The 22,816-nt window shown below is 40.9% G+C and overlaps 1 protein-coding gene across 1 annotated transcript in view; it reads right to left on the reverse strand.

Annotated features, from left to right (window-relative positions):
* The window catches only part of LOC126094869 (nuclear exosome regulator NRDE2), a 190,092-nt gene that overhangs the window by 127,413 nt on the left and 39,863 nt on the right, over positions 1 to 22,816 (reverse strand). The window contains exon 5 of the mRNA XM_049909500.1: positions 3,128 to 3,357. Within this exon, the coding sequence (XP_049765457.1) occupies positions 3,128 to 3,357 (230 nt within the window). The remainder of the gene's footprint in view (positions 1 to 3,127; positions 3,358 to 22,816) is intronic.

Raw genomic sequence — 22,816 nt, forward strand, 5'->3', positions numbered from 1 at the left:
AAACATGGCCACAATTCGTTTACAGTATTTTATAATATTTAAATACTTAAATCTAAATACATTATATAATTTTACAAATTATCACCACACTTATATAATTCGTTGCAATTAAAAGAAAACCAAAACACTATCCAACGGAACTACAACGTCCATCAAAACACAAAACAAGTATTTTCTGGTCTATTTTGCCCAGCATATTATCTCTGCTGCTGTGCTTTAAATTTTAAATTACTTGAAAGAGTTCCATATTATCCCCTGTTACCTTACATCATGAGCTTATATTCTCTTCTTGTCTGAACTGCTTATCATCCTCACTTCACTTAATACAAGACCACACTACATACAAATATCTTCAGAACAGAGGTTGCAACACTTCAATTTACACTAGTTAACAATGTCCTCTTTTTTATAAATGCTCCTGATGCTAAGCCAGTCTTCACGTTACATCTTCTACTTCAGCCATCATCAGCAAAGTAGGTGACCAAATCACAAAACTCATATATTACCGTATTTATCCAAGTATAGGATGACGCTGATTGTAAGACGACTGCCCCCCCCCCCCCCCCTTTTCTCTTTTGCAAAATGTTTCATGAGGAAAATTTATTGTTAACATATACTGATGCCCAAACAGCAGGGAACTAACATGCACTGAGATTAGAAAACAGTGCATTGATAATGGTTAGGTACGCTGACGAATCAAAATTACAGACTGCTTTATTGACACATAGTATCTGCCTAAAAAGTTAACATTATAGCATTTATTGATAACATAAGTAGCAATAAAATAAAGAAATGGTTTACATTAATTTTCAGACAGTCTTCTTTTTTTATATTTTTCGCTTACTAAGCCTGTCAACTGTGATAACACAATTTATCTTCATTGTCACATACACTGGCTGTTTTTCCTGATATGTTACAATTTCTGAGCTTGTGGTTACTGTGGAACCTGTGAACACAGCTGTTTTTATCCGAATTCATATCATATTTCACTTCTATACTGACATAACACTGTTACAATGGCTCTTGCTTCCAGACATATTGTCCACCTGTTGCTCTCTCATTGGCCGTGTAGAACCAACAGCTGACACATCACATTTCATCCTCATCAAATGTCACAGTGACAGTCGACAACATTGCAGCACAGGACACAGAAGTAAGCCACTGGCTCCCATCTAGACTTTTACTGTTTCCAACAATGGAAAATCCAAGATGAAATGTAACAATATAATGAAATGCATAGTTGCTATTCACCATACAGCAGAGATGCTGAATTGCAGAAAAACACAACAAAAAGGCTGTCGGAAAAGTTAGCTTTCACTGGATGTGGGTAGTGAGGAAGCTGGGGTGGGGAGGGGGAGGGATAGCAGGGTGCTGCTGGGAGCATGCAGGGACAAAGTGGAGAGTGGGGCAGCTAGGTGCAGTCGGAATATTAGACGGAGGGCGGGGCAGAGAGGGGAGGGGAGTTAGCAGAAAAAGAGAGAAACAAAAAGATTGTGTGTGTTGGTGGAATAGAGGGCTGTGTAGTGCTGGAAAGGCAACAGGAAAGGGGCTGAATGGGTAAGGACAATGACTAATGAAGGTTGACCTCAGGATATATTGCAGGGAGGGTTCCCACCGGCACTATTCAGAAAAGCTGGTGTTGGTGGGAAGGATCCAGATGGCACAGGCTGCGAAGCAGTCATTGAAATGAAGGACACTGTGTAGATTCCCATGGTTAGCAACACTAGATTATTTGCTGCCCACTCAACTCCTTGAACTTGCAGTTGTCCCACCATCTACTGACATCTGTTGGTACAATCTCCAAGACAGGTCTTAAAACTGTAATTTCTTCTCATGGCAACAATTATAGTCAGTTTAACATGATTTATTTCATTTGTTAGATATTTCATTCTCAACAGCAAAAACAGTGCAAGAAGCTACATGTTCGCAAAATTAAGATGCTGAGATAGATGTGTGGAACCAGGAAATTGGATAGAATTCCTAACGAGAAAATGGAAGGAGTTTGAAGAGTTACTAAGGTGTATAAGAACATCTATGACCAAAGACATCATTGGTATGGACATGTAATGAGAAGAGATCAAACTTATTTTGGATTAAGATGGATGGGGTTGTAACAGAGAGCTCCAGGGAACGAGGTAAGAAGAGAAACATAGACTATGTTCAAGGTAACCAGAGGGAGAAACAACCAACAGTAATGGGTTAAACTGAAGAAATTTGCCAAGGTAGAAAAAGATTTTTGTTCATACCTCTCTCTCCAAGTCAGCCACTGTACCTGACAGTTACCACTTGTTTTTAAGAATAATGGTAGAACACAGCCATTAAAAAGAGCAACCTATAACCCAAGTGTCAAGAGTTTGATTGCTTCTAATTAACAACAACTACTACTGAATCAAAGAGAGCACCACAATAACAGGAATTCAAGTGTGAACATAAAACAGTCATCACAAGTATTAGGGAGTAAAATAACCGATGATGGTCGAAGTAGAGAGGATATAAAATGTAGACTGGCAATGGCAAGGAAAGCGTTTCTCAAGAAGAGGAATTTGTTAACATCGAGTATAGATTTAAGTGTCAGGAAGTCATTTCTGAAAGTATTTGTATGGAGTGTAGCCATGTATGGAAGTGAAACATGGACGATAACTAGTTTGGACAAGAAGAGAATAGAAGCTTTCGAAATGTGGTGCTACAGAAGAATGCTGAAGATAAAGTGGGTAGATCGTGTAACTAATGAGGAGGTATTGAATAGGATTGGGGAGAAGAGAAGTTTGTGGCACAACTTGACTAGAAGAAGGGATCGGTTGGTAGGACATGTTTTGAGGCGTCAAGGGATCACAAATTTAGCATTGGAGGGCAGTGTGGAGGGTAAAAATCGTAGAGGGAGACCAAGAGATGAATACACTAAGCAGATTCAGAAGGATGTAGGTTGCAGTAGATACTGGGAGATGAAGAAGCTTGCACAGGATAGAGTAGCATGGAGAGCTGCATCAAACCAGTCTCAGGACTGAAGACCACAACAACAACAACACAAGTATTTTGTTACAGCTTTGCTCTTATAAGCATCCAAAAATAGCATTTTTCAATAACACACCAAACAAAAATTCAATAGAAACTATTGTTTAATAATTACCCTCTCCAGAGTTCAATGCTGGTAGGCTGTGTGCTTAGAAGAGCTTCAATCTGCCGAGAAGCTACATCAGCTGACAATGAAGACTCCGCAATTGTAACTCGTTTTCGTACAAGCTGTTTGTTCCCTGGGTTAAGGGCTAGGGCACGATCAATGATTGATAACTGCCGTTCTGCCATTGTGCCCTTTCCATGTACTCCACGATATGCGCGTTCAAACTGATGTACAACTTCCTGCAGAACAACAGGAGGGTCAGTTTATTTCATCATTTAAGTTCATGAACAGGTATTGACTACACAGTCAGCTCGATGAATCAGCAATTATTATGCAGCAACAAAATATTGCATCCAATTAAATACAACATTCACCAACAATGTAAGTGTCCAATGCATGTCTACATCAATTTGCATACACATGTAAGAGGTGGTCTGTATATTAACCTAGAATACTATACCAATTTTGAACAATACTATACCAATTTTGAGCTCTTCCATACCTATATCTTCATTGATTTGACCACCACACCTAGTTTTGACCAGGAAAATAATTAACAGTGACATATTGCCAGAATTATGAATCCTTTATTGGAGGAAACTTAAAGAAAAATACAGTTCAAGATTTACAGTGTCTTTCCAGTGCAAAAAAATCACAAAAACTCAAACTGCATAGATCCACAAACAAAAAGGCATTGATACATATTTTTCACCCAATGGTAACAATATGTAATAAGTACCCAAAAGAAAATTGCATCAGCTCTTATACGATAATTTGAGTGATCGCGTGCCACGGTTATTGAATATGAACAATAGTAACACAAACAACAGAAAGAGGAATTACTAGATCAGTTTATCCAATGAAGGAAAAGTAACTTGGCAAAGAATGTGGAAACACAAAAAATATGTACACCTAATGAAATAATCAGAATAGTTGACATATAAATGAATATAACATCCAAAAAACATACAACAAATTAATCAAAGGTGCCACTGACTAAAGAATATGGCTACATATCACAAATGGCCTCTTGACTATAAATGTTGCACTGAGGAATTCTATGAAATCAATTCTGAAAAAACAACATTCCACCAGAAAGTAACTCATCCCCATAATGTGAATTCCTTCAGGCTTCATGAGCATTGCCAATGGCACGTATTGCACGCAGTCTTGTGATGTTTCCCATCACATGTTACACAGTTGCTTTTTGTCATACTTCTCAGCTTATAGCTGGAATCTCTACAGATGCGGCATTCTTTAGGCTGAGAGGGATGGGTGATGGACACGGCTCCATGACCTGCATTGGAAATTGATGGGTAAGTGGTAGAGTTCCTCTTTCTTTTGTTTGAGATACTGTTCAAAGAGGTTTGAAACTTCAACATGTTTTCTGTTCTCTGCATCATGTGCCGATGTTGCCCTACAATATCTTTTCTTTCAATGGGCCATTGCTTTGACAAAGCACCTGCAAGGGAGAACATGAAAAGCAGGCGAGACAGATTCTGTTCATCGCTTCTACACTATGGGCTCTGTACAAACTGTGCATATAAATAATTTAGGTGTTTATTGAGGCAATATTTACCATATTGTAAAACTAACAGACTGGCCACCGCTTGGTTTTTCTTATGGCATTTGCAACATGGCACATTTGGTCAAACGTATCAACGCCAGAATTTGTTTCATTGTACTGGAGAATATTGTGCAGTTTATGATTGTCTGGATGGATGCAGGCCATCTTAATGAGCGGATTAAAGGACGCAAACAAGGTTGTTCTGTTTTGGCTTGTAGGAAACTGCCGTCAGATTGTCATCATAAATGAAGAAGGCCTGTAGGCCGGTTTCAAAATTTATATCAACGAATTCAGCTGGAAGTTCCCCCTTGTTCAACCGAATTGTCTCCAGGGCATACCCTTCCCCAAAAGTGGTAATGTGTGTACCACAAATTTTGTCCCACTGTCACACATCATTACAATTTTCATTCCATATCTGCCAGGTTTGTTGGGAATTTATATCATGAATGTGACCTGTCTACGGAATCCAACTAGTTGTTCATCAATAATGACATAGGCACCATGTTCTCTAGCATCATCTCCCAAATCTTCCGCACTGCAGATAGCTTATCATTGGGGTCCCGTGATGGTTTGATGTCAAATCAAAGTCAGCTTATGATAAAACTGAATCGAGCCCTGGAAGTTGTAGCCAAAACCTGGGCACCACATCTGCTCTCATTGAAAGAAATGCACGTTGAGATATGATTCACCTTCAGGGCAGGCCAGAAAAGCTTTCAGCTCACTTTTGCTGGTGACCAACGTTCAGTTTATGGGTTTATACTATGTTTGTTGCTCAGCAATTTCAGCATTCATGCAAAGTAACATTTCATTGAGAATGTCATCTGAGAAAAATAACTCAAAACATTTTTGAATATCACACCTATACCCAGTGGAAGCAGTCAGTCTTCGACGAATATGAACTATATTTATTGCTGGTGTTTTACCAATGGTTTCATGCAAACTTTTGTTTTCCAGGCCATTCCTGTCTTAGACATTAGCTCACCTTTAGATGGCACCAGGATACATAGGAAGTCATCTACAGAGGACAACGTTGTGACAGCCATCTGATAAGCTGCTGAGGAACTCCTCTTCCTTGAACCAGTCTTGTTACTTGTGTTCTGCACATTTTTCAGGCCAGTATTTTTGGAGTGAATAGCTGATTGCTTTGCCTTCTTGTTTTTCACAACAAGTGCTTCCTTCTCAATTTGGGGCACCATTGCATTGAGTTTTTCTTCATCCCAATCTGATACAACCTAGTCGATAGTGTCATTGGAAACAATGTCTTCTTTTTCGACATTCATCAGAATCATCATGTCAAGATCTGATTCCATTGCATCCATAACTCTCAGTTTTGGGTAATTTGTCAGAATCTAAAAAGAAAATGAAAGTTATGGAATAGGCACCACAACTCACTTGAAATCAAAACATAATTTTTAACAAACATCCAGTCAGACACAGACACCTATAGCAAGTTGGTTTCTCATTACTAAACGTTTGTTGCATTGACGAGTCCATACCCCCCCCCCTCCCCCCCATACCCCCCTGCCCCCCATCCCCCCCCCTCCCCCCATGAATGCTAAACGTTAGTCATTTTGATGCATCAACATTGAAGCGCACACCTATACCTTCATCAATTTGATGTTGTCATCGATTTGTGACCAAATAGGGTTTACCTGACCGAAGAGCAACGTAGGTCACTTCCACCAGTGGAATCACAGAGCCAACTAGATCCAACAGGCACCGCTGCGAGGACAGCATGCCCCTCCCTCCCACAACAAGAGAAAGGATTATTGAAGGGGAATATGTTTGTCAAATCAACTACTACCAATAGTATTCTAAGTTTAAGATAACACTGGTTTTTGTACCTTAGCAGTATTAAACAGTTCTGTACTGTCGTGGAATAGTAAAGAGTTGGAAACGTGGAATATTGTCAAAGTTTCGTTGCCTATGCCGAGAGCCAAAGGCAGTACGTTAGCCAAGAGCTAAGAGGATTCCACATATATCGGAATGTGTCGCCACGCAAGGGCAATGGCCTGGTTACACACAACAGGCGAGAGAGATTTGCTTATCACGCGGGTTTGTGTTACATGGAGACTTTCGTAGAGTGCAAGACAGAGGCATAGTGTCAGCTGTACTGCATTTCACAACTTCGCTTAAGTCTGCCGCAACAACATGTAACTCTGTTGCAAGAACACCTAAGGGGCGAGTACAACAGATGAATCAGCAGTATAAGTGAAATGAATGCAGTCATTACAAACGAGCATAATGTCAGGACGAGGCTCGTGCTTCCTTTAAATATGCCAGCTTGGATAGCAACAAAGCACTCGCGCTCGCAGTTAGACTTGCAGTTAGATGTGTACTGGGTCGCTGCGTAGCACTCAGCTCGGAGATCGACATGTTAATCTTTATTGAGGAGATGTTGCAGTAAGGGTGGCCCATCCAGCAGCAGACGTGAGGGGACAGTACCAGCTCTGGTCCTCTCTGCTGCCGCTATCAATCATCAACCCTGGATTAGCAGACATCATGGCAGACTCGCCTGCTGCCAATGCTGACCACATCAGTGAGCCGTCGTCGAGATCGTGCGGGGCCTAGGCCCTGTGCATCCGCCGTCACAACAGGGTGAGCCAATGACATTGGGGAACTGCAGCCCATTCCGCATGTCCACCGCGGACGAGCCACCAGGAGGAGCAGGGAAGAAGACGGGGTGGGACAGAGTACACTCTGCACTACGAGAACGCTTCTCATGCCGACAGCACCGAGCCGCCGCTCAGCTGGGCGCCGCCAGCCACGCATGGCCAAAGTAAGGACATTCCTCCGCTACGTCACAGCACGCAGCGCTGTGCTAGCAAGACTGCGCAGCCCGGATCTGGTGTCATCGCTACGAGTCAGCGAGGACTCGGGGAAGGTCATTAATATCACCAAGCCACATTCTACTCGGCAGGAATAAAGATGTTATGAATTAATAATGTTTCTTTGGCATTTCTGACGCTTCTACAGCCACTTCCTAGCATCCTGACAACTGCTCGGCTATCCAGTCCACCGCAGGCGACTGGGACTGCCAACAGATTTGGTGTCAGAAGTGGTCGCGCCCACCGCCAACAGATTTGGTATCAGAAGTCCTCACACCCACCGCCTACACATTTGGTGTAGTGGTATGTGCACGAGACGATTTTTGTTAATAACTATGGATGCACGTTCTTTGTTGGGAGTGCACTTTGTGAGACCTGCGGAAACAGCAGATTTATCTGAGTTTAAAGGAAACAGTTGGGAAACGTACTTGCTACCAGTCAGATGTACTGTGTGTAATTTAACGGGGCATGGGGAGCCATGCATGAAGTTTGTACCAGTAGAATGTTCAATTTGTAAACGGTTTGGTCACGCAGCGCACATTTGTAGAGAGTGTCGCTGGGCAATGACAAGGCGGAAGGCTTAATTTTGTTTATTTGTGCATTGTACGTCTTGTTTGTCTTCATGTCTGTAGTGCTAAACTGTGACAAAGGAGTTGAGTAGCTAGTGTAGTTATTATTCTGTGGAGTAAATTCAGTATAGAGTAAGTTGACAAACTGCCTATTGGCTTCTGTCTCGGGTTCTTCGGCCGACGTTCATCTAATGATTTTTCTGACGTTTCGCCAGCACGAGTGGCTGGCATTGTCAAAGCTTCACCCTCCATTGCCGGTGGTGAAGGTGAAGCTTTGACAATGCCAGCCACTCGTGCTGGCGAAACGTCAGAAAAATCATTAGATGAACGTCGGCCGAAGAACCCGAGACAGAAGCCAATAGGCAGTTTGTCAACAAGTGGCCACGAAAGCCTTAACAATTTTGTATAGAGTAAGTTGTTGGTAATTTGCACAAATCATGCCGGAAACAAGATCCGTTAGTACTGAAGTGAGTATAGCTGCTTTGACGGAGCAAGTCTCAAAATTGTTAGAAGAGAATGCGCAGTATAAGTTACGTCATGTAGAATTAATGACGCAAATGGAGACCTTGCGTTCGGCACAAGAGTCGCAAACGGGTTCAAGTGAGTGCAAGTCGGTAGCAATGTCCAACCTTGCAATATATCCTTCAGTAGCTAACCTGATCACGCCTTTCTCGGGTAAAACAACAGAGGATGTCACAGCGTTCATTAACGATGTTTTGGCAACAGCTGCAATGAGCAACTGATCGGACGTAACTACATTACGTATGGCAAATTTGCGACTTTCAGGGGAAGCCAAGATGTTCGTGATGTACCCCGAGATGCTTAGTAAGGCGAGCACGTTTGAAGAAGTGGCAGATGGGTTATGACAAAGATATCGTAAGCAGAATAGTGCAAGATTTTTTAGGGAGAAGTTAGCTAATTTGACACAGAAGGTCAATGAGACAGTGGAGTCTTTTTCAGATAGGATACGGAAAATTAATTCGCAGACCTATGAATTATCGGGTAATCTTGATGCGGATTGTGTGTTACTACGAGAGGCAGAAAACAGAGCCCTCGATGTATTCCACAGGGGGATTCCTGCAGAATTTTCTCGTAGGGTTAGGATGGAGAATCCTGGGGATTTAGCTGCAGCACTGCGTATTGCAACGCATCTGCAGGAGACAGACATTGCAACAAGGGTTCGCAATGATAAACGCATCTTTGCGTCGGAGAGGAATTGTTACTGTTGTGGGAGGAAAGGTCACCTGAAGGCTCAATGCAGACAGCCGCAGTGCTATGCTTGTAAACGCTACAGTCACAAGGCGAATGAGTATTGTAGTAAGCAGAATGGTAAAGGGTATAAGCAGGATAAAGTGTTAAACAGGAACGGGAGTGTTTCGTCCGTCAGAAGACATTCCCGGTAAGTAGAAGAACGGTGAAAACTAGTACAGAGACAGATTGTTGCTTGATGGGTGTTGTAAGGAATAACAGAGATAAGTTTCTGATTGATACAGGGGCACATGTATCTGTTGCTAGTCTAGACCTCATGGGTAGGAGATGACTAGGTACTCCTAGGTATAGATTACGTGGAGTAGTAAATAATGAGTTGCAATCATTGGGTACAACACAGCTTGTTTTTAAGATTGGAACTGTAGAGTTCAGAGAGCAAATGGAAGTGTTGCCAACTGTGGGACAAGGGTATTCTGTGATTCTCGGACTGGACTTCCTCGATAAACACCATGCCAAAATTAATATTTCACAGCGTACAGTTGAACTTCGTGGAAACTTGTTTTCAATGGGTACAACAGCTGTAAATGTTTCTACGTCGCGAGGTGCATCCGTTGCTAAGATGTCACCAACTGAACCGCGTACAAGGGCATTAAAGATTATTACGCATGTCAGAATGCCTTCGGGTACAGGGAAGTTAGTTTGGTTGTCAGTAGGTACCGATGTACCAAAGCGGAGACTATGTGTGGTGGAGCCACTGCAGATCAATGAAGCATTGGATGAAATGCATTGTTTTATTAGGAGGAGCGTTGCGCGCGTAACGGATATAAATGGGGAACTGATTATTCCGGTCAGTGTAGATAATTTTGGGGCACATGAAGTGGATCTCCCAAAGGGTTTAGTGGTAGCGAGTTTGGAAATACTCAACGATGAGGATATAGGTGAATCCCAAGGTGATTATAATGTCAAGCAAACCGTCAAGGCATCTGTACTACGTGACAAGATTCGTCATTTGGAGAATGGTGATCGGAAAGCTATGGAAGCTTTGTCAGTATTTAGATTTAATTCAGAAGGTCCATTACTAGCAACTCCTATTACACAGCACCATATACTGACTGGCGATAGTCCACCATTCTATAGAAAACTATATAGGATAGTGAAACACCTACAACCACTAGTGGAAGAATTTATTAATCAACAGCTAAGGGACGGTATTTTAGAGAACAGTGAAAGCCCATAGTCTGCCAACATAGTGGTAGTTCCTAAGAAGTCATTGGACGGTACTAAAAAGTATAGGTTTTGTTGTGACTATCGTTTTTTGAACGCACGAACTGTAACAGATGCGTATCCAATACCAAACATCACGGAAACATTGGACAACCTAGGTCAGAGTAAATATTTTTCGACACTAGATCTAAAGAGTGGGTACCATCAGATAGAATAAGTCCCAAGGATAGACCGAAGACGGCCTTTACAACAAGCCTTGGTCACTTTCAGTATCGCAGAATGCCGTTTGGGTTGAAAAACGCTCCTGCTACTTTCCAGCATCTGTTAGATGGTGTGCTTTGGAGACTGAAACCGAAGATTGCTATGGTATACCTCGATGATATTGTTACTTTTTCGCGTAATATAGAAGAGCATGTAGAACGACTGAACGACGTATTTAGTAGGCTAAGAGCGGCAAATCTGACGCTTAATGTCGAGAAATGTCAGTTTGCTCAGACGCAAGTGACTTATCTTGGGCATATTATCAGTCAGGATGGGGTAAGAACGGATCCTCGTCTAACGTCGGCTGTGCCTGATTTTCCAGTGCCACAGACCGCTAAACAAGTTCAGCAATATGTCGGTTTATGTAATTACTACAGACGATATGTAAAGGGGTTTGTGGAAATTGCACATCCATTAATGAGATTGTTAAAGAAAGGGGTTAAGTCTGAATGGACAGCACAGTTTCAGGAGGCATTCGAGAAGCTCAAACAGATACTAACATCAGACCCAGTGTTGATACTTCCTGGTTTCGAACAAGAGTTCATACTATTTTGTGATGCTAGTAATATTGCTGTATTCTTTCTCAGAGGGTTAATGGACAGGAACATCCAGTGGCTTATGCTTCCAGGCAACTGTATAAGGCAGAGAAGAATTATTCAACTACAGAGAAAGAAATGTTAGCAGTGATTTACGGTATCTCGTATTTTCGCTGTTATTTATATGGGCGTAAGTTCAAGGTGATTACAGATCAAGCAGCATTGAAGTGGTTGTTGGGGTTGAAAGATCCTTCAAGTCGTTTAACAAGATGGGCACTGAAACTACGTGAATTTGAGTACGAGGTAATTCACAAACCAGGGGTAAAACATACGAATGCAGATGCGCTTAGTAGAAAAATAGCAGCTGTACAAGTTGTGGGCATAAGTGAGAAGGACTGGATAAAGGCGCAAGCCACTGACAGAGTGTCAATTGTTCCGAATGCAACCGCAGTTTGAAATGCAGGATGGGTTGCTTTGCAGGAAGACGAAGTGCGGACTACGCGTCATAGTACCGGAGTCGCTGAGGGAAGTGTTGATACAAGCGCATGACCATGTATTGTCGGGTCATGGTGGTAAAAAAACGACTGATAGATGGGTAGCTGAAAGGTTTTTGTGGAAGACACGTTGCAAAGATGTAGAGCAGTATACGCAAAATTGTATACCGTGTGGGCAGAGAGCAGATTTAAGTCATCAGAAAATTCAGTTACAGAGATTACCTGAAGCAGATCGTCTGTTCGCATTCATAGGATTAGACATAATCGGGGCATTTAACAAGACCCAAGCAGGTAATCGATACGTCTTAACAATATTAGATCATTTTTCCCGATACCTGGTAATGGTAGCTATTCCAGGTCAGAAGGGAAGCACTGTTGCGCAAGCCTTAGTAAATAACTGGTTGCTGAAGTATGGTGTGCCTGATACTATAATTACAGATCAGGGTAGTAACTTTATGTCAGAGCTGATGAAGCAGTTATGCCATTTACTGAAAGTTAAGAAATTGCGGACAAGCCCATTTCATCATCAGTCAAATGGACGAACATAACGGGTTCATAGGACGTTAGTTAAGATGATTAGTCATTATGTAAATTCAGAACACACGGATTGGGATGTGTATTTAAATCTGTTGACAAGCGCATATAATGCGAAAGTTCATACAGGAATGGGGCTCTCTCCATATGAGGTAATTGATGGTCGGAAAATACCATCACCATTTGATGTGTTCAAACCTAAGGTAGGTTCACAGGATGAGTCAGTGAATAATTTCGCCAAGAAATTGAGAGAGATTTGGCAAAGAGTACGGCGTGCTAATACTAAAGCTTTGGAGAAACAAGAGAGTATTGGGCAAAGAACAGGTAAACTGCCGCAATACAGAATTGGTCAATGGGTATTGTTGGCTAATCCTTATGTTCCGAAGGGTAAAACGAAGAAGTTTTTGACGAAATATTCTGGACCGTATCAGGTAAATGAAATAGTGTCTACAGAGAGCGTAAAGTTGCAGTTACCAACCAAGTCGTCAGTAGTTCATGTGAGTAGGATTAAGCCATTTAAGGGCGCAGTGGATGCGTTACCGCAGATTCCTCCAGCAGTAACAAAGGGTGTGAGGGTACCGCAGCTAAAAGAACAGCAGAGGAATGTTCCTTATGAACTTAGGTCTAGGGATAAGTAGATTAAGTGTCCTCATGGAGGAACATGTGGTATTTATTGTTATTAGGTAATAGGGTATGTGTAGTTTTTACTCGTCATTTGTGTGTTTTAGATGTGGTAATGAAGGGAGCGATTGACATGGCTTCCTTTTCCTTCAGGTGCCGTGCCAGGATGTGGCCCGGGAAACTTTTCGTCAGTCTGGTACTGCTACACTGTTGCAGAGGAGTTGGGAAGTGGGTGCAAGTGCAAACTGGGGAAGTGTTGTTAGTGTCAAGATGGAGGAGTGCTCATGTGGTAATGTCTACGGAAGATTTGACAGACTGTTTCAGGGGAAGTGTTTTATTTGTCCAGCAAAGGTGGTGGCAACCCACAATCAATCGTGTGAGATCCAGTTGTTCTTGGGGAATATGGGAACCTTAGAATGCAAAAAGAAGGTGTTACTTCCGAGACCGAAATTTCAGAAAGTTGGGGAACATTGGATTTACTCTGTGTTCGAACTAGAGACCATAGTTGCCACTTGTTACAGAAATGGTAGGTTGATAGATATATCAAAGCTTGAATTGCAGGGCAGTGGGTTATTGATTAATGGCACTGGATGTGAAATAGTGGGGAAGTATTTTCACCTACCAGCTACTTTCATGGGTACAACAATGATTAACATGACACAGTCTATCTTGTATTATCCAGAGGAACCACCACACATATTTCCTCTCCAGAACCTAACATTTATTAACGAGTCCTTGGATCCTACATTGCTACAATCTTTAGATAGCCTGATTATCTCAGAAAAAGAGCAGATCTCATTTAATCAACTACTGCAGCACGTGCAGCAATATCAGGAGAAACGTAAGCAAAACACAATTATATTTGGTGTGTCAACGAATAGCATAATTTTAGTTCTAGTGTTTATTTGTGCAACTTACTTTTCTATACGGAAAAAGATGTCTCGTTCTGAAATAACAACCGTACATCAAATATTGATGGGATGGATCGGGAATAGTGGAACGTAATATAAATAGATAACCAATGATAAGATGGGAATCAGTATTACCTGTAAATAGATTATTAGTGGATAAGAAAAGTTTGACAGTGTTGAAGGAGTAGTTGTACGATACCTGTGGAGTATAAGGAAGTATGGCGTGCATAACCAGTAAGTCCAGAATTATAAAATTCGGGACGAATTTTCTTAAAGTAGGGGGATGTGTACTGTCGCGGAATAGTAGAGTTGGAAACATGGAATATTGTCAAAGTTTCGTTGCCTATGCCGAGAGCCAGAGGCAGTACGTTAGCCAAGAGCTAAGAGGATTCCACATATATCGGAATGTGTCATCATGCAAGGGCAATGGCCTGGTTACACACAACAGGCGAGAGAGAATTGCTTAGCACGCGGGTTTGTGTTAGACGGAGACTTTCGTAGAGTGCAAGACAGATGTATAGCGTCAGCTGTACTGCATTTCACAAATTCGCTTAATTCTGCTGCAACAACACATAACTCTGTCACAAGAACACCTAAGGGGCGAGTACAACAGATGAATCAGCAGTATAAGTGAAATGAATGTGGTCATTACAAACGAGCACGACGTCAGGACGTCGCTCGTGCTCCCTTTAAATACGCCAGCTTTGACAGCAACTCGCAGTTAGACTTGCAGTTAGATGTGTACTGGGTCGCTACGTAGCACTCAGCTCGGTGATCGACATGTTAATCTTTATTAAGGAGATGTTGCAGTAAGGGTGGCCCATCCAGCAGCAGACGTGAGGGGACAGTACCAGCTCTGGTCCTCTCTGCTGCCGCTGTCAATCATTAACCCTGGATTAGCAGACATCACGGCAGACTCACCCGCCGCCAATGCTGACCACATCAGTGAGCTGTCATCGAGATTGTGCGGGGCCTAGGCCCTGCGCATCCGCCGTCACAACTAGGTGAGCCGACGACGCTGGGGAACTGCAGCTCGTTCCGCCCATCCACTGCGGACGAGCCACCAGGAGGAGCAGGGAAGAAGACGGGGTGGGATAGAGTACACTCTGCACTACGAGAACGCTTCTCATGCTGACAGCACCGGGACTCCAACCCAGAGCCTTCACGTGCACCAGCTTGCTGTCCGCAGCTGAGCTGCCGCTCAGCCGGGCGCCGCCAGCCACGCGCGGCCGAAGTAAGGACATTCCTCCGCTACGTCACAGCACGCGGCGCTGCGCTAGCAAGACTGCGCGGCCCAGATCTGGTGTCATCGCTACGAGTCAGCGAGGACTCGGGGAAGGTCGTTGATATCACCAAGCCACATTGTACTCGGCAGGAATAAAGATGTTATGAGTTAATAATGTTTCTTTGGCGTTTCTGACGCTTCTACAGTCATTTCCTAGCATCCTGACAACTGGAGAGGTCACCACTCGGCCATCCAGTCCACCGTAGGCGACCGGGACCACCGGGACTGCCTACAGTTCTCTTCACAGATGAGTCCCCATTTTCTGTAGACACTAAAAAGGTTGTTCAAAAAATAAGGCAACTTTTCAAATTGCATGGGCAATGTACATTCAATTACCGATCTTTTTTTGTTATATTGGTGCACCGAACATACATTCACAGTTTCAAGTGTAGAGCATACTTCATTTGTTTTTGACAGGTAGAAAGGTTAGACGTGTTTTTTCATGTGTTCAGCGAGTTGTGATTATTATAAAAAATGTAGCAAAGAATTTGAATCAAATTTTGTGCAAAAAATGGAATCAAGTGCTCTAAAACACTTGAAATGTTGACAGTGGCATACAGTGAGTCTGCTCTAAGTAAAAAATGTTTACAAGTGGTACAAGCTCTTCCAAGATGATGGAGAAGATGCCAACAATGAACCTCACTCTGAATGCCCCAGCACATCAACAATAGATGATAACATCAAAGCTGTGAAGAAAATTATTTTGTAAAATCATCAAATTACAGTAAGAGAAGTTTCTGAGGATGTTGGCATTTCGGTTGGCTTGTGTTATGCAATTTTTTCATATGTTTTGAGCATGAGATGTGTGTCAGCGAAGTTTGTTCCAAAACTTTTCTATTTTGATCACATGAACTGTCATATGAGCACTGCTCAGGAGCTCTTGAATGACAGCAATGGTGAACCTGATTTGGTCAAAAGGGTTATACCTGGTGATGAAACATGGGTTTACGGTTATGACATTGAAAACAAAGCCCGATCATCCCAATGGAAGCATCCTGGAGAGCCAAGATCGAAAAAAGCACACCAAGTTCAATCAAATGTCAAAGTTCTGCTCACTTTTTTTATTTATTTTTTATTATTATTATTGTGGTGTAGTGCAACATGAATTTTTGCCTCAAGGTCGTACTAACAATAAGGAGTAGTATTACCTTGATGTTAAGTGCCGTTTTTGAGAAGAAATATGCAAAAAAACATCCGGAAATGCAGAAATGCAATTCATAACTTTTGCATAATGACAATGCACTCGCTCATTCATCGTTGCTTGTGAGAGATTTTTTGTCAAAAACAACACGACAATCATACCTTAGCCACCATATTCACTGGATTTTCCCCCCTGTGACTTTTTCCTGTTCCCAAAACTGAAAGACCTGTGAAAGGACAAAGATGTTTAATCATTATAGGGCACAAGTTCTTTGGTAATACATTGAATTACCATCTGGGATGTGTTGTGTACAACATCGTGAACAACGGCAAGGAAAATTGAGCAACAGAATGACGCGTCACCTGTTGTCATAGAAAAGCAGAACAGGAGCAGAAACGATTAGCAAAAAGATTCATTACAAATGATGCAACAAGAAATGAAGTCCAGCTATCACAGTGCCCACAAAGAAAAGTTTCTCTATACCAATGCACGAATGATGAAGATGGAATTGCAACCACACGGCATCTGTGTAGCATCACACTGCAAAGTGGCTCTGAGTGCGAGTGGGCTGAGCCACTACCACAGGCCATCCCACATTGTGGCAGCAGAAGTTGCTCAAAGTATTGAGCCTGTAGAGGCATGGGGTCAGTGGGTGTGCTCCATTGGGTCTGACGGATCCCACAAGATCACTATCGGCAGCTCAGAAAACTTGTAGTACCACTACTATGATGACTGTGGCGTGGTATCAATATGTAATACCATAGGACAATTTGTGTACAAAAGGAGAACAAAGCATTTCTGCCAATGACAAAACCCACTAACAAAGAATATAGTTGGCCAACAATTAGAGGAACAAAATGCCCAAGGCACAAGTGACATCTTAATCCTATCTAGCACAGCTATGAACCATGGACTCTGTCATGGTGGGATGGCTTCTATGCCTTAAAGATACAGATAGCCATGTCGTAGGTACATCCACAATGAAGGGGTGTCTACAAAGAGGCCAGACTAAATTATGGTTTCCAAAGAGAAGCAGCAGCCTTATCAGGGATAACAGTCTGGCCTTATAACAGTAGCCAATATGACCTCGCTATTATGGTGCTGCAAACAACTGAAAGCAAGGGTAAATTATAGCCACTACATTTTACAAGGATATGGAACCCTATGGCATTCTCTAGGGCAAAATATTCCAGAGGTAAAATAGTCCCAACACTTAAATCTCCAGGCAAGCCCTTCAGGGAGGTTGTCATCTGGAAAAACAAATCTGGTGTGTTACATGTTAGAGCATGGAATGTTAAGATCCTTTAATCTGTTAGGTAGGTCAAAGAATTTAAAAAGGACAACAGATAGTTTGAAGTTACATATAGTGGGAATTACTGAAGGGCAGTGGCAAGAAGTACAGGACTCCTTGCCAGGTCAGTACAGTTTTATCAACACAAAATTAAATGGGAATAATGCAGGAGTAAGTCTACTAATGAATAAAAATACAGGGTGTCCAGAATAAACACATAACAATATAAAATGTAATAACTTGACAAGTAACTGAGATATTTACAGATGATACGTTTCTACAAGTATGGGAACTCAAAAAAGGTTTTTTTTAACGCACATAATATATCTCAATACACCCACACATAATCAGTGGTGCGACAGACATCTAATCTACATTCCACTTCTCTCCATGTGTGTTATAGCACTGCTGGTATAAAATTTGCAACAGGTTATAACGGAACTGCTAAACACACCTCTTTTCACAAAATATTGCCGATTACGATACTACACAGGTGAAAGTAGTGACCCTCATGATACACTGTTAATATAACACTTATCATTTCTTATTATCACTGAACGTGATGAAATTGTAATTATGATTCAAAATATAGTTATTATTTGTAAAGATTGGTGTATACACATATCTCTGTCCTGTGCCTTTGTGTATTGCTGTACTTGTTGCTTTGTATCTGTAGTAAGCAGTTGTGAATCAGTTGTAGCTGTGTGATGGCACATTTGGTTGGCTTCTGGAATCTAGTATTATACAATTAAGATGAATGACATGGTTGCATGTTGAGCTGTATTGAATATTGGCTTATATAAATGTTTTCTTTGAATTATGCAAAGTACTTTGATTACTGTGAAGTGAATGAATCAACACACATTAAAAATTTAAATGAAATTTCAATTCTTGATTCCTTCTTACATTTCACTGTACAAATATAAAAGCAATAACCCATCCCTCTTGTAGGAAGTAGAATCATGAAACTAGACAACCTACCAAAGAAGAATTGTACATCAACAAGAACAATAGTTAAGTAATGTATATTGTTTTTAACAGTCACTTGCTCATTTTGTATTAGTACACAAACGGTTGTATTATTATTAAGTGCCTCATCATCATCATCATCATCATCATCATCATAAGTCATAGTGCTCATTGCTGAGCATCATGACCCCATGAACCAAGCACCTCCATCCCGGATGGTTGCCAGCTTCTCCTAGTGCCTGCTGAAGAGGTAGACCAGAGATCTTCTTGATTTGATCTAGCCATCGGCTCGCTGCTCTTCCTCTTGGTCTCATGCCCTCAATCTTTCCTTGTAAGATTATTTTCTCTAGATTTTCTCCTCTCCTCTCACATTATGGCCAAAGAACTGGAGATTTTTTTGGTGACTCGAGGAGAAAGGCATCTGGAGGTATCAAGTTGTTCAATAATGGACTCATTTGTTGTTCTTTCAGTCCATTTTATGTGCAGCATCCTATGCCATTACCAAAGCTAAAACACACCAATGCACTGTTTGTCTCTGGCCTTGAGTGTCCATGTTTCACACTCATAAAAGAAGACAGAAAACACGAGTGTTTCAACTAGCCGGATCTTTGTGCTATTTGTTATTGCTCCGTTCTACCAGATCTTGGTGAGCTTCTTCATAGCAACTCGCCCTAGTGTGATCTGTCTTCTTATCTCATTTTCACAACTTCCCGTGCTACAGATGATTGACCCAAGATAGATGAAGGAATGCACGACTTCCAGTTCCGTTTCTTTAATCGACCTGTGACCTGGATCTGTTGTACTTGACCAATTATCATGAGTTTGGACTTGCTGAAGTTGATGTCTAATCCACATGCTAGACTAATGTCCTTTATACTTGTTAGTATCTCAGCAAGTTCATCTTCCCTGTTGGCTAAATCACAGTGTCATCAGCAAAATGAAGGTTGTTGATAGTTCTCCCACCAATTGAGATGCCTTCGGTCCAACCTTCAGGAGCTTTCCTAATGATATGTTCTGCAGACAAGTTGTATAGTTGTGGGGATAGGACACAACCCCATCTCACACCTTTTGATACTATGAAGGAATCGGACATGCCAGCATTTGTCTTTATAACTGCAAAGTAATTATTGTATAGACTTTTGATCAATGCTAATTAAGTGCCTATATTTGCTATATTAGTTGGTTTTTGTACTGTTGATGCCAACAGATCGAGGAGGAATGTTAAAACCTGTGGGCTCTGTACTGGATGAAATATGTACTGAAATGTTATGTACAACAATGAAAACAATCAGTTTTTGACAGTATAATGGGATGAGTAGATGACAAATCTACTCATCAAGTGGTGGCAGAAAACACACATAAAAGAAGGTTGTAATTAGGCAAGTTTTCAGAGCCAGTGGCTCCTTCTTCAGGCAGAAAGCTTGAAGGGGTAGGAAGAGTGATGAAGGAAAACGACAGGAGAGGTCTAGGAAAAGAGATAGATTTCAAAAAAGACATCCAGAACCATGAATCATGGGAGACTTACCGTACGTGATGAGAAGAAAAGACTCCTCATCCTGTCCAGTAAGTCTCTCCTGACCTGCAGTTCTGGTAACTTTTCCTAAACCTATCCCATTTCCTACACCTCTCCAGTCCTTTTCCTTCACCCCTCCTCCTTCCCCTTCAACCCTTCTGCCCTGAAGGAGGAGCCACTGGCTTCAAACACTTGCCTAATTATAACATTCCTTTATGTGCGTGTCCTGCCACCTCTTGGTGAGTAGAAATGTTACGCATGTTGCAGGAAAACAGAAATATTACTAATTTTTGACTAATGCAAAAAGAAAATTGCTTTCCAAACAAAGGATATGCAATAAAATAATGGACAAAAAATTCAGTGAACAATATCACCAATTTTCAACTTGGTCAACGACAGAGTGGAGATTAAGTAAAAAATGATTATTTTCTTTACTTTGGTTTGGTTTGCATGTGATGACTAATAATCAAAAATGACCCTTTTTGAGCCAAAGTTAGAATCAGAACAGGTGGGGGACAGTGAGGAAATGTTGGACAGGGGAGGTGTAAAAATTAAAAAAGGAAATCATTCATTTGAAGCATCTGAACTAAGAAAGGTAGATAATATGTTCAAAAATAAAGAGAAAGTGTCAGATTCAGTAGATATGAGAATGTTAGGATTGCAAAATATGTTGGCAAATATGGGTCAGTTTATGGAGAACTCTCAAATCCAAAATGGAAAAACTTTGAAAACAATAGGGCAGTCAGTTGAACAAACTAACTCGATTAAGGATTCTCAAATCTGTGACAGGACATAAAAATGTTGCAAAAGTTTCAGGACCAAACTACACAACAGCTCTTGAATTTATATCAGGAAATAAAAACATTACGTAGTGAAGTACATCACCTCTCAAGTAAAATTAATAACGTAGAACAAAAATGTTGTTGCAGATGCTATGTCAAGACTGCCATTAGGAGGAATTAATGAGACCTCCAATCAGGATAAGGAAAAAGAATTTAAGATCAGGTATATGAAAGCTGTACATGATGAAAAAATTGTTAGGTCTATATGCAACAAAATTAGGAGAAGTCAAATCATGATCCCAACTGGTGGCTGGTAAAAAGTTGTTTAGATTTTTAAAAAAATATGAGAAATTAGACAAATATTAAAACATATTCAAAGGAATATGGTTTAGAAGAACTTATGCAGATTCTGAAAACTGGAAATTACGTTGGCCAGAAGAGGAAGCAGAGAGACTAATTAGATACACACATGAAAGCTACGGTCATTCTGGAATCCCCAAATATCTGCAAAATACAGGAAAATGTTTATTTTTACAATATTGTTAAGAGGTAAGAAAAGAACTATCAACCTGTGGTAAGTGTCAGTGAGTTAAGGTAAGTAATGGGACATATCAAGGAGAAATTGTTCCTGGGAAACCTTTGGACTTAGTGCCTGTAGATTTCTGTGGAGCTTTATTAAAAAGTAAAGGTGGGCATTTATATTTTTGTCATGCTTGATGTTTTTACCAAGTTCATACAACTATACTCTGTCAGGAAAGCTGCGAGCAAAGAAATCATTTCAAATACTGAAAAAGATTACTTCAAGAATGTATGGAAACCAAAAGTTATTTTACCAGGTAATGGTTCACAGTTTTTGTCAAAGAACTGGAAGTCTTTTATAGAAAGATGAGCAATTAAACATGTTTTAATATCAGTTTACAATCCATCGTCAAATCCAGCAGAGAGATACCTATGGGTAATTGGTTGTTTGTGTTGTACATATTGTAGTCATAAGATCCTACATGGTAGAAACATGTAACTGATTTTCAAGATTTTATGAATAGCTTACAACACAGTTCTATGTGTTTTTCATCTTTTGAGATGTTTCGCATAGACCAGTAAATATGCTTTCTGAATTACTGGAGTATTCACCATGTACAGGTATGTCTGCATAGGAACACGAGAAAAGTGTCAAAGAAACTATGAGAAAACAGGGAGAAACATGAAAGATGGTAAAGTAAAAACAACAAACTTTATGAACAATGGAAAATCCAGGATGGAATAATGACAATATTATCCTTTTCATAAAACTGTCAACATATAAATTTAGGGATTATGTACTAGTCAAATTGTAGTTGGTTGGACTCCAGAATTTAGTATCGCGCAGTTACGAAGGAATGAAATGGTTGCAAGCGTGTTGAGCTGTATTGAATATTGGCTTTTGTAAATGTTTCCTTCAAATTATGCAAATTATTCAGTACTGTGGAGTGAATGGATCAACACACATTAAAAAATGGAAGTGAAATTTCAGTTCCAGAGTCATTTCACTGTACAAATATGAAAACAACAATCCATCCCTCTTGTAGGAAGCAAGAGCACTGAAGTAGAGAACCTGCCAAAGAAGAATTCTACATCAATGAGAACAAAAGTTAAGCAACACATATTGTTTTTAACAGCCACTTGCTCATTTTATGTTATCACACAAACAGTTGAATTTTTATTAAATGCCTATATTTGCTGTATTAGTTGGTTTTTCTATTAGTTACGCCAACAGAATGAGGAGGGCTGTTAAAACCTGCACAAATGCGATGGCGCAGATCTGGTAGATTACAAACTGGTGTCTGGTACACTTGATTATTGATAAACACCCACAGAAAAAAAATTAAGTCACATAATGGCTAGCCTTCTACGAGGCCAAGCAATTGGGCTATCTCTCCCAATCCAGCAATCTGGAAACTCATGATTCAAGAATGCCCTCATAATG

This window comes from Schistocerca cancellata, chromosome 8 (assembly GCF_023864275.1).
Source record: "Schistocerca cancellata isolate TAMUIC-IGC-003103 chromosome 8, iqSchCanc2.1, whole genome shotgun sequence".
NCBI lineage: Eukaryota > Metazoa > Arthropoda > Insecta > Orthoptera > Acrididae > Schistocerca > Schistocerca cancellata.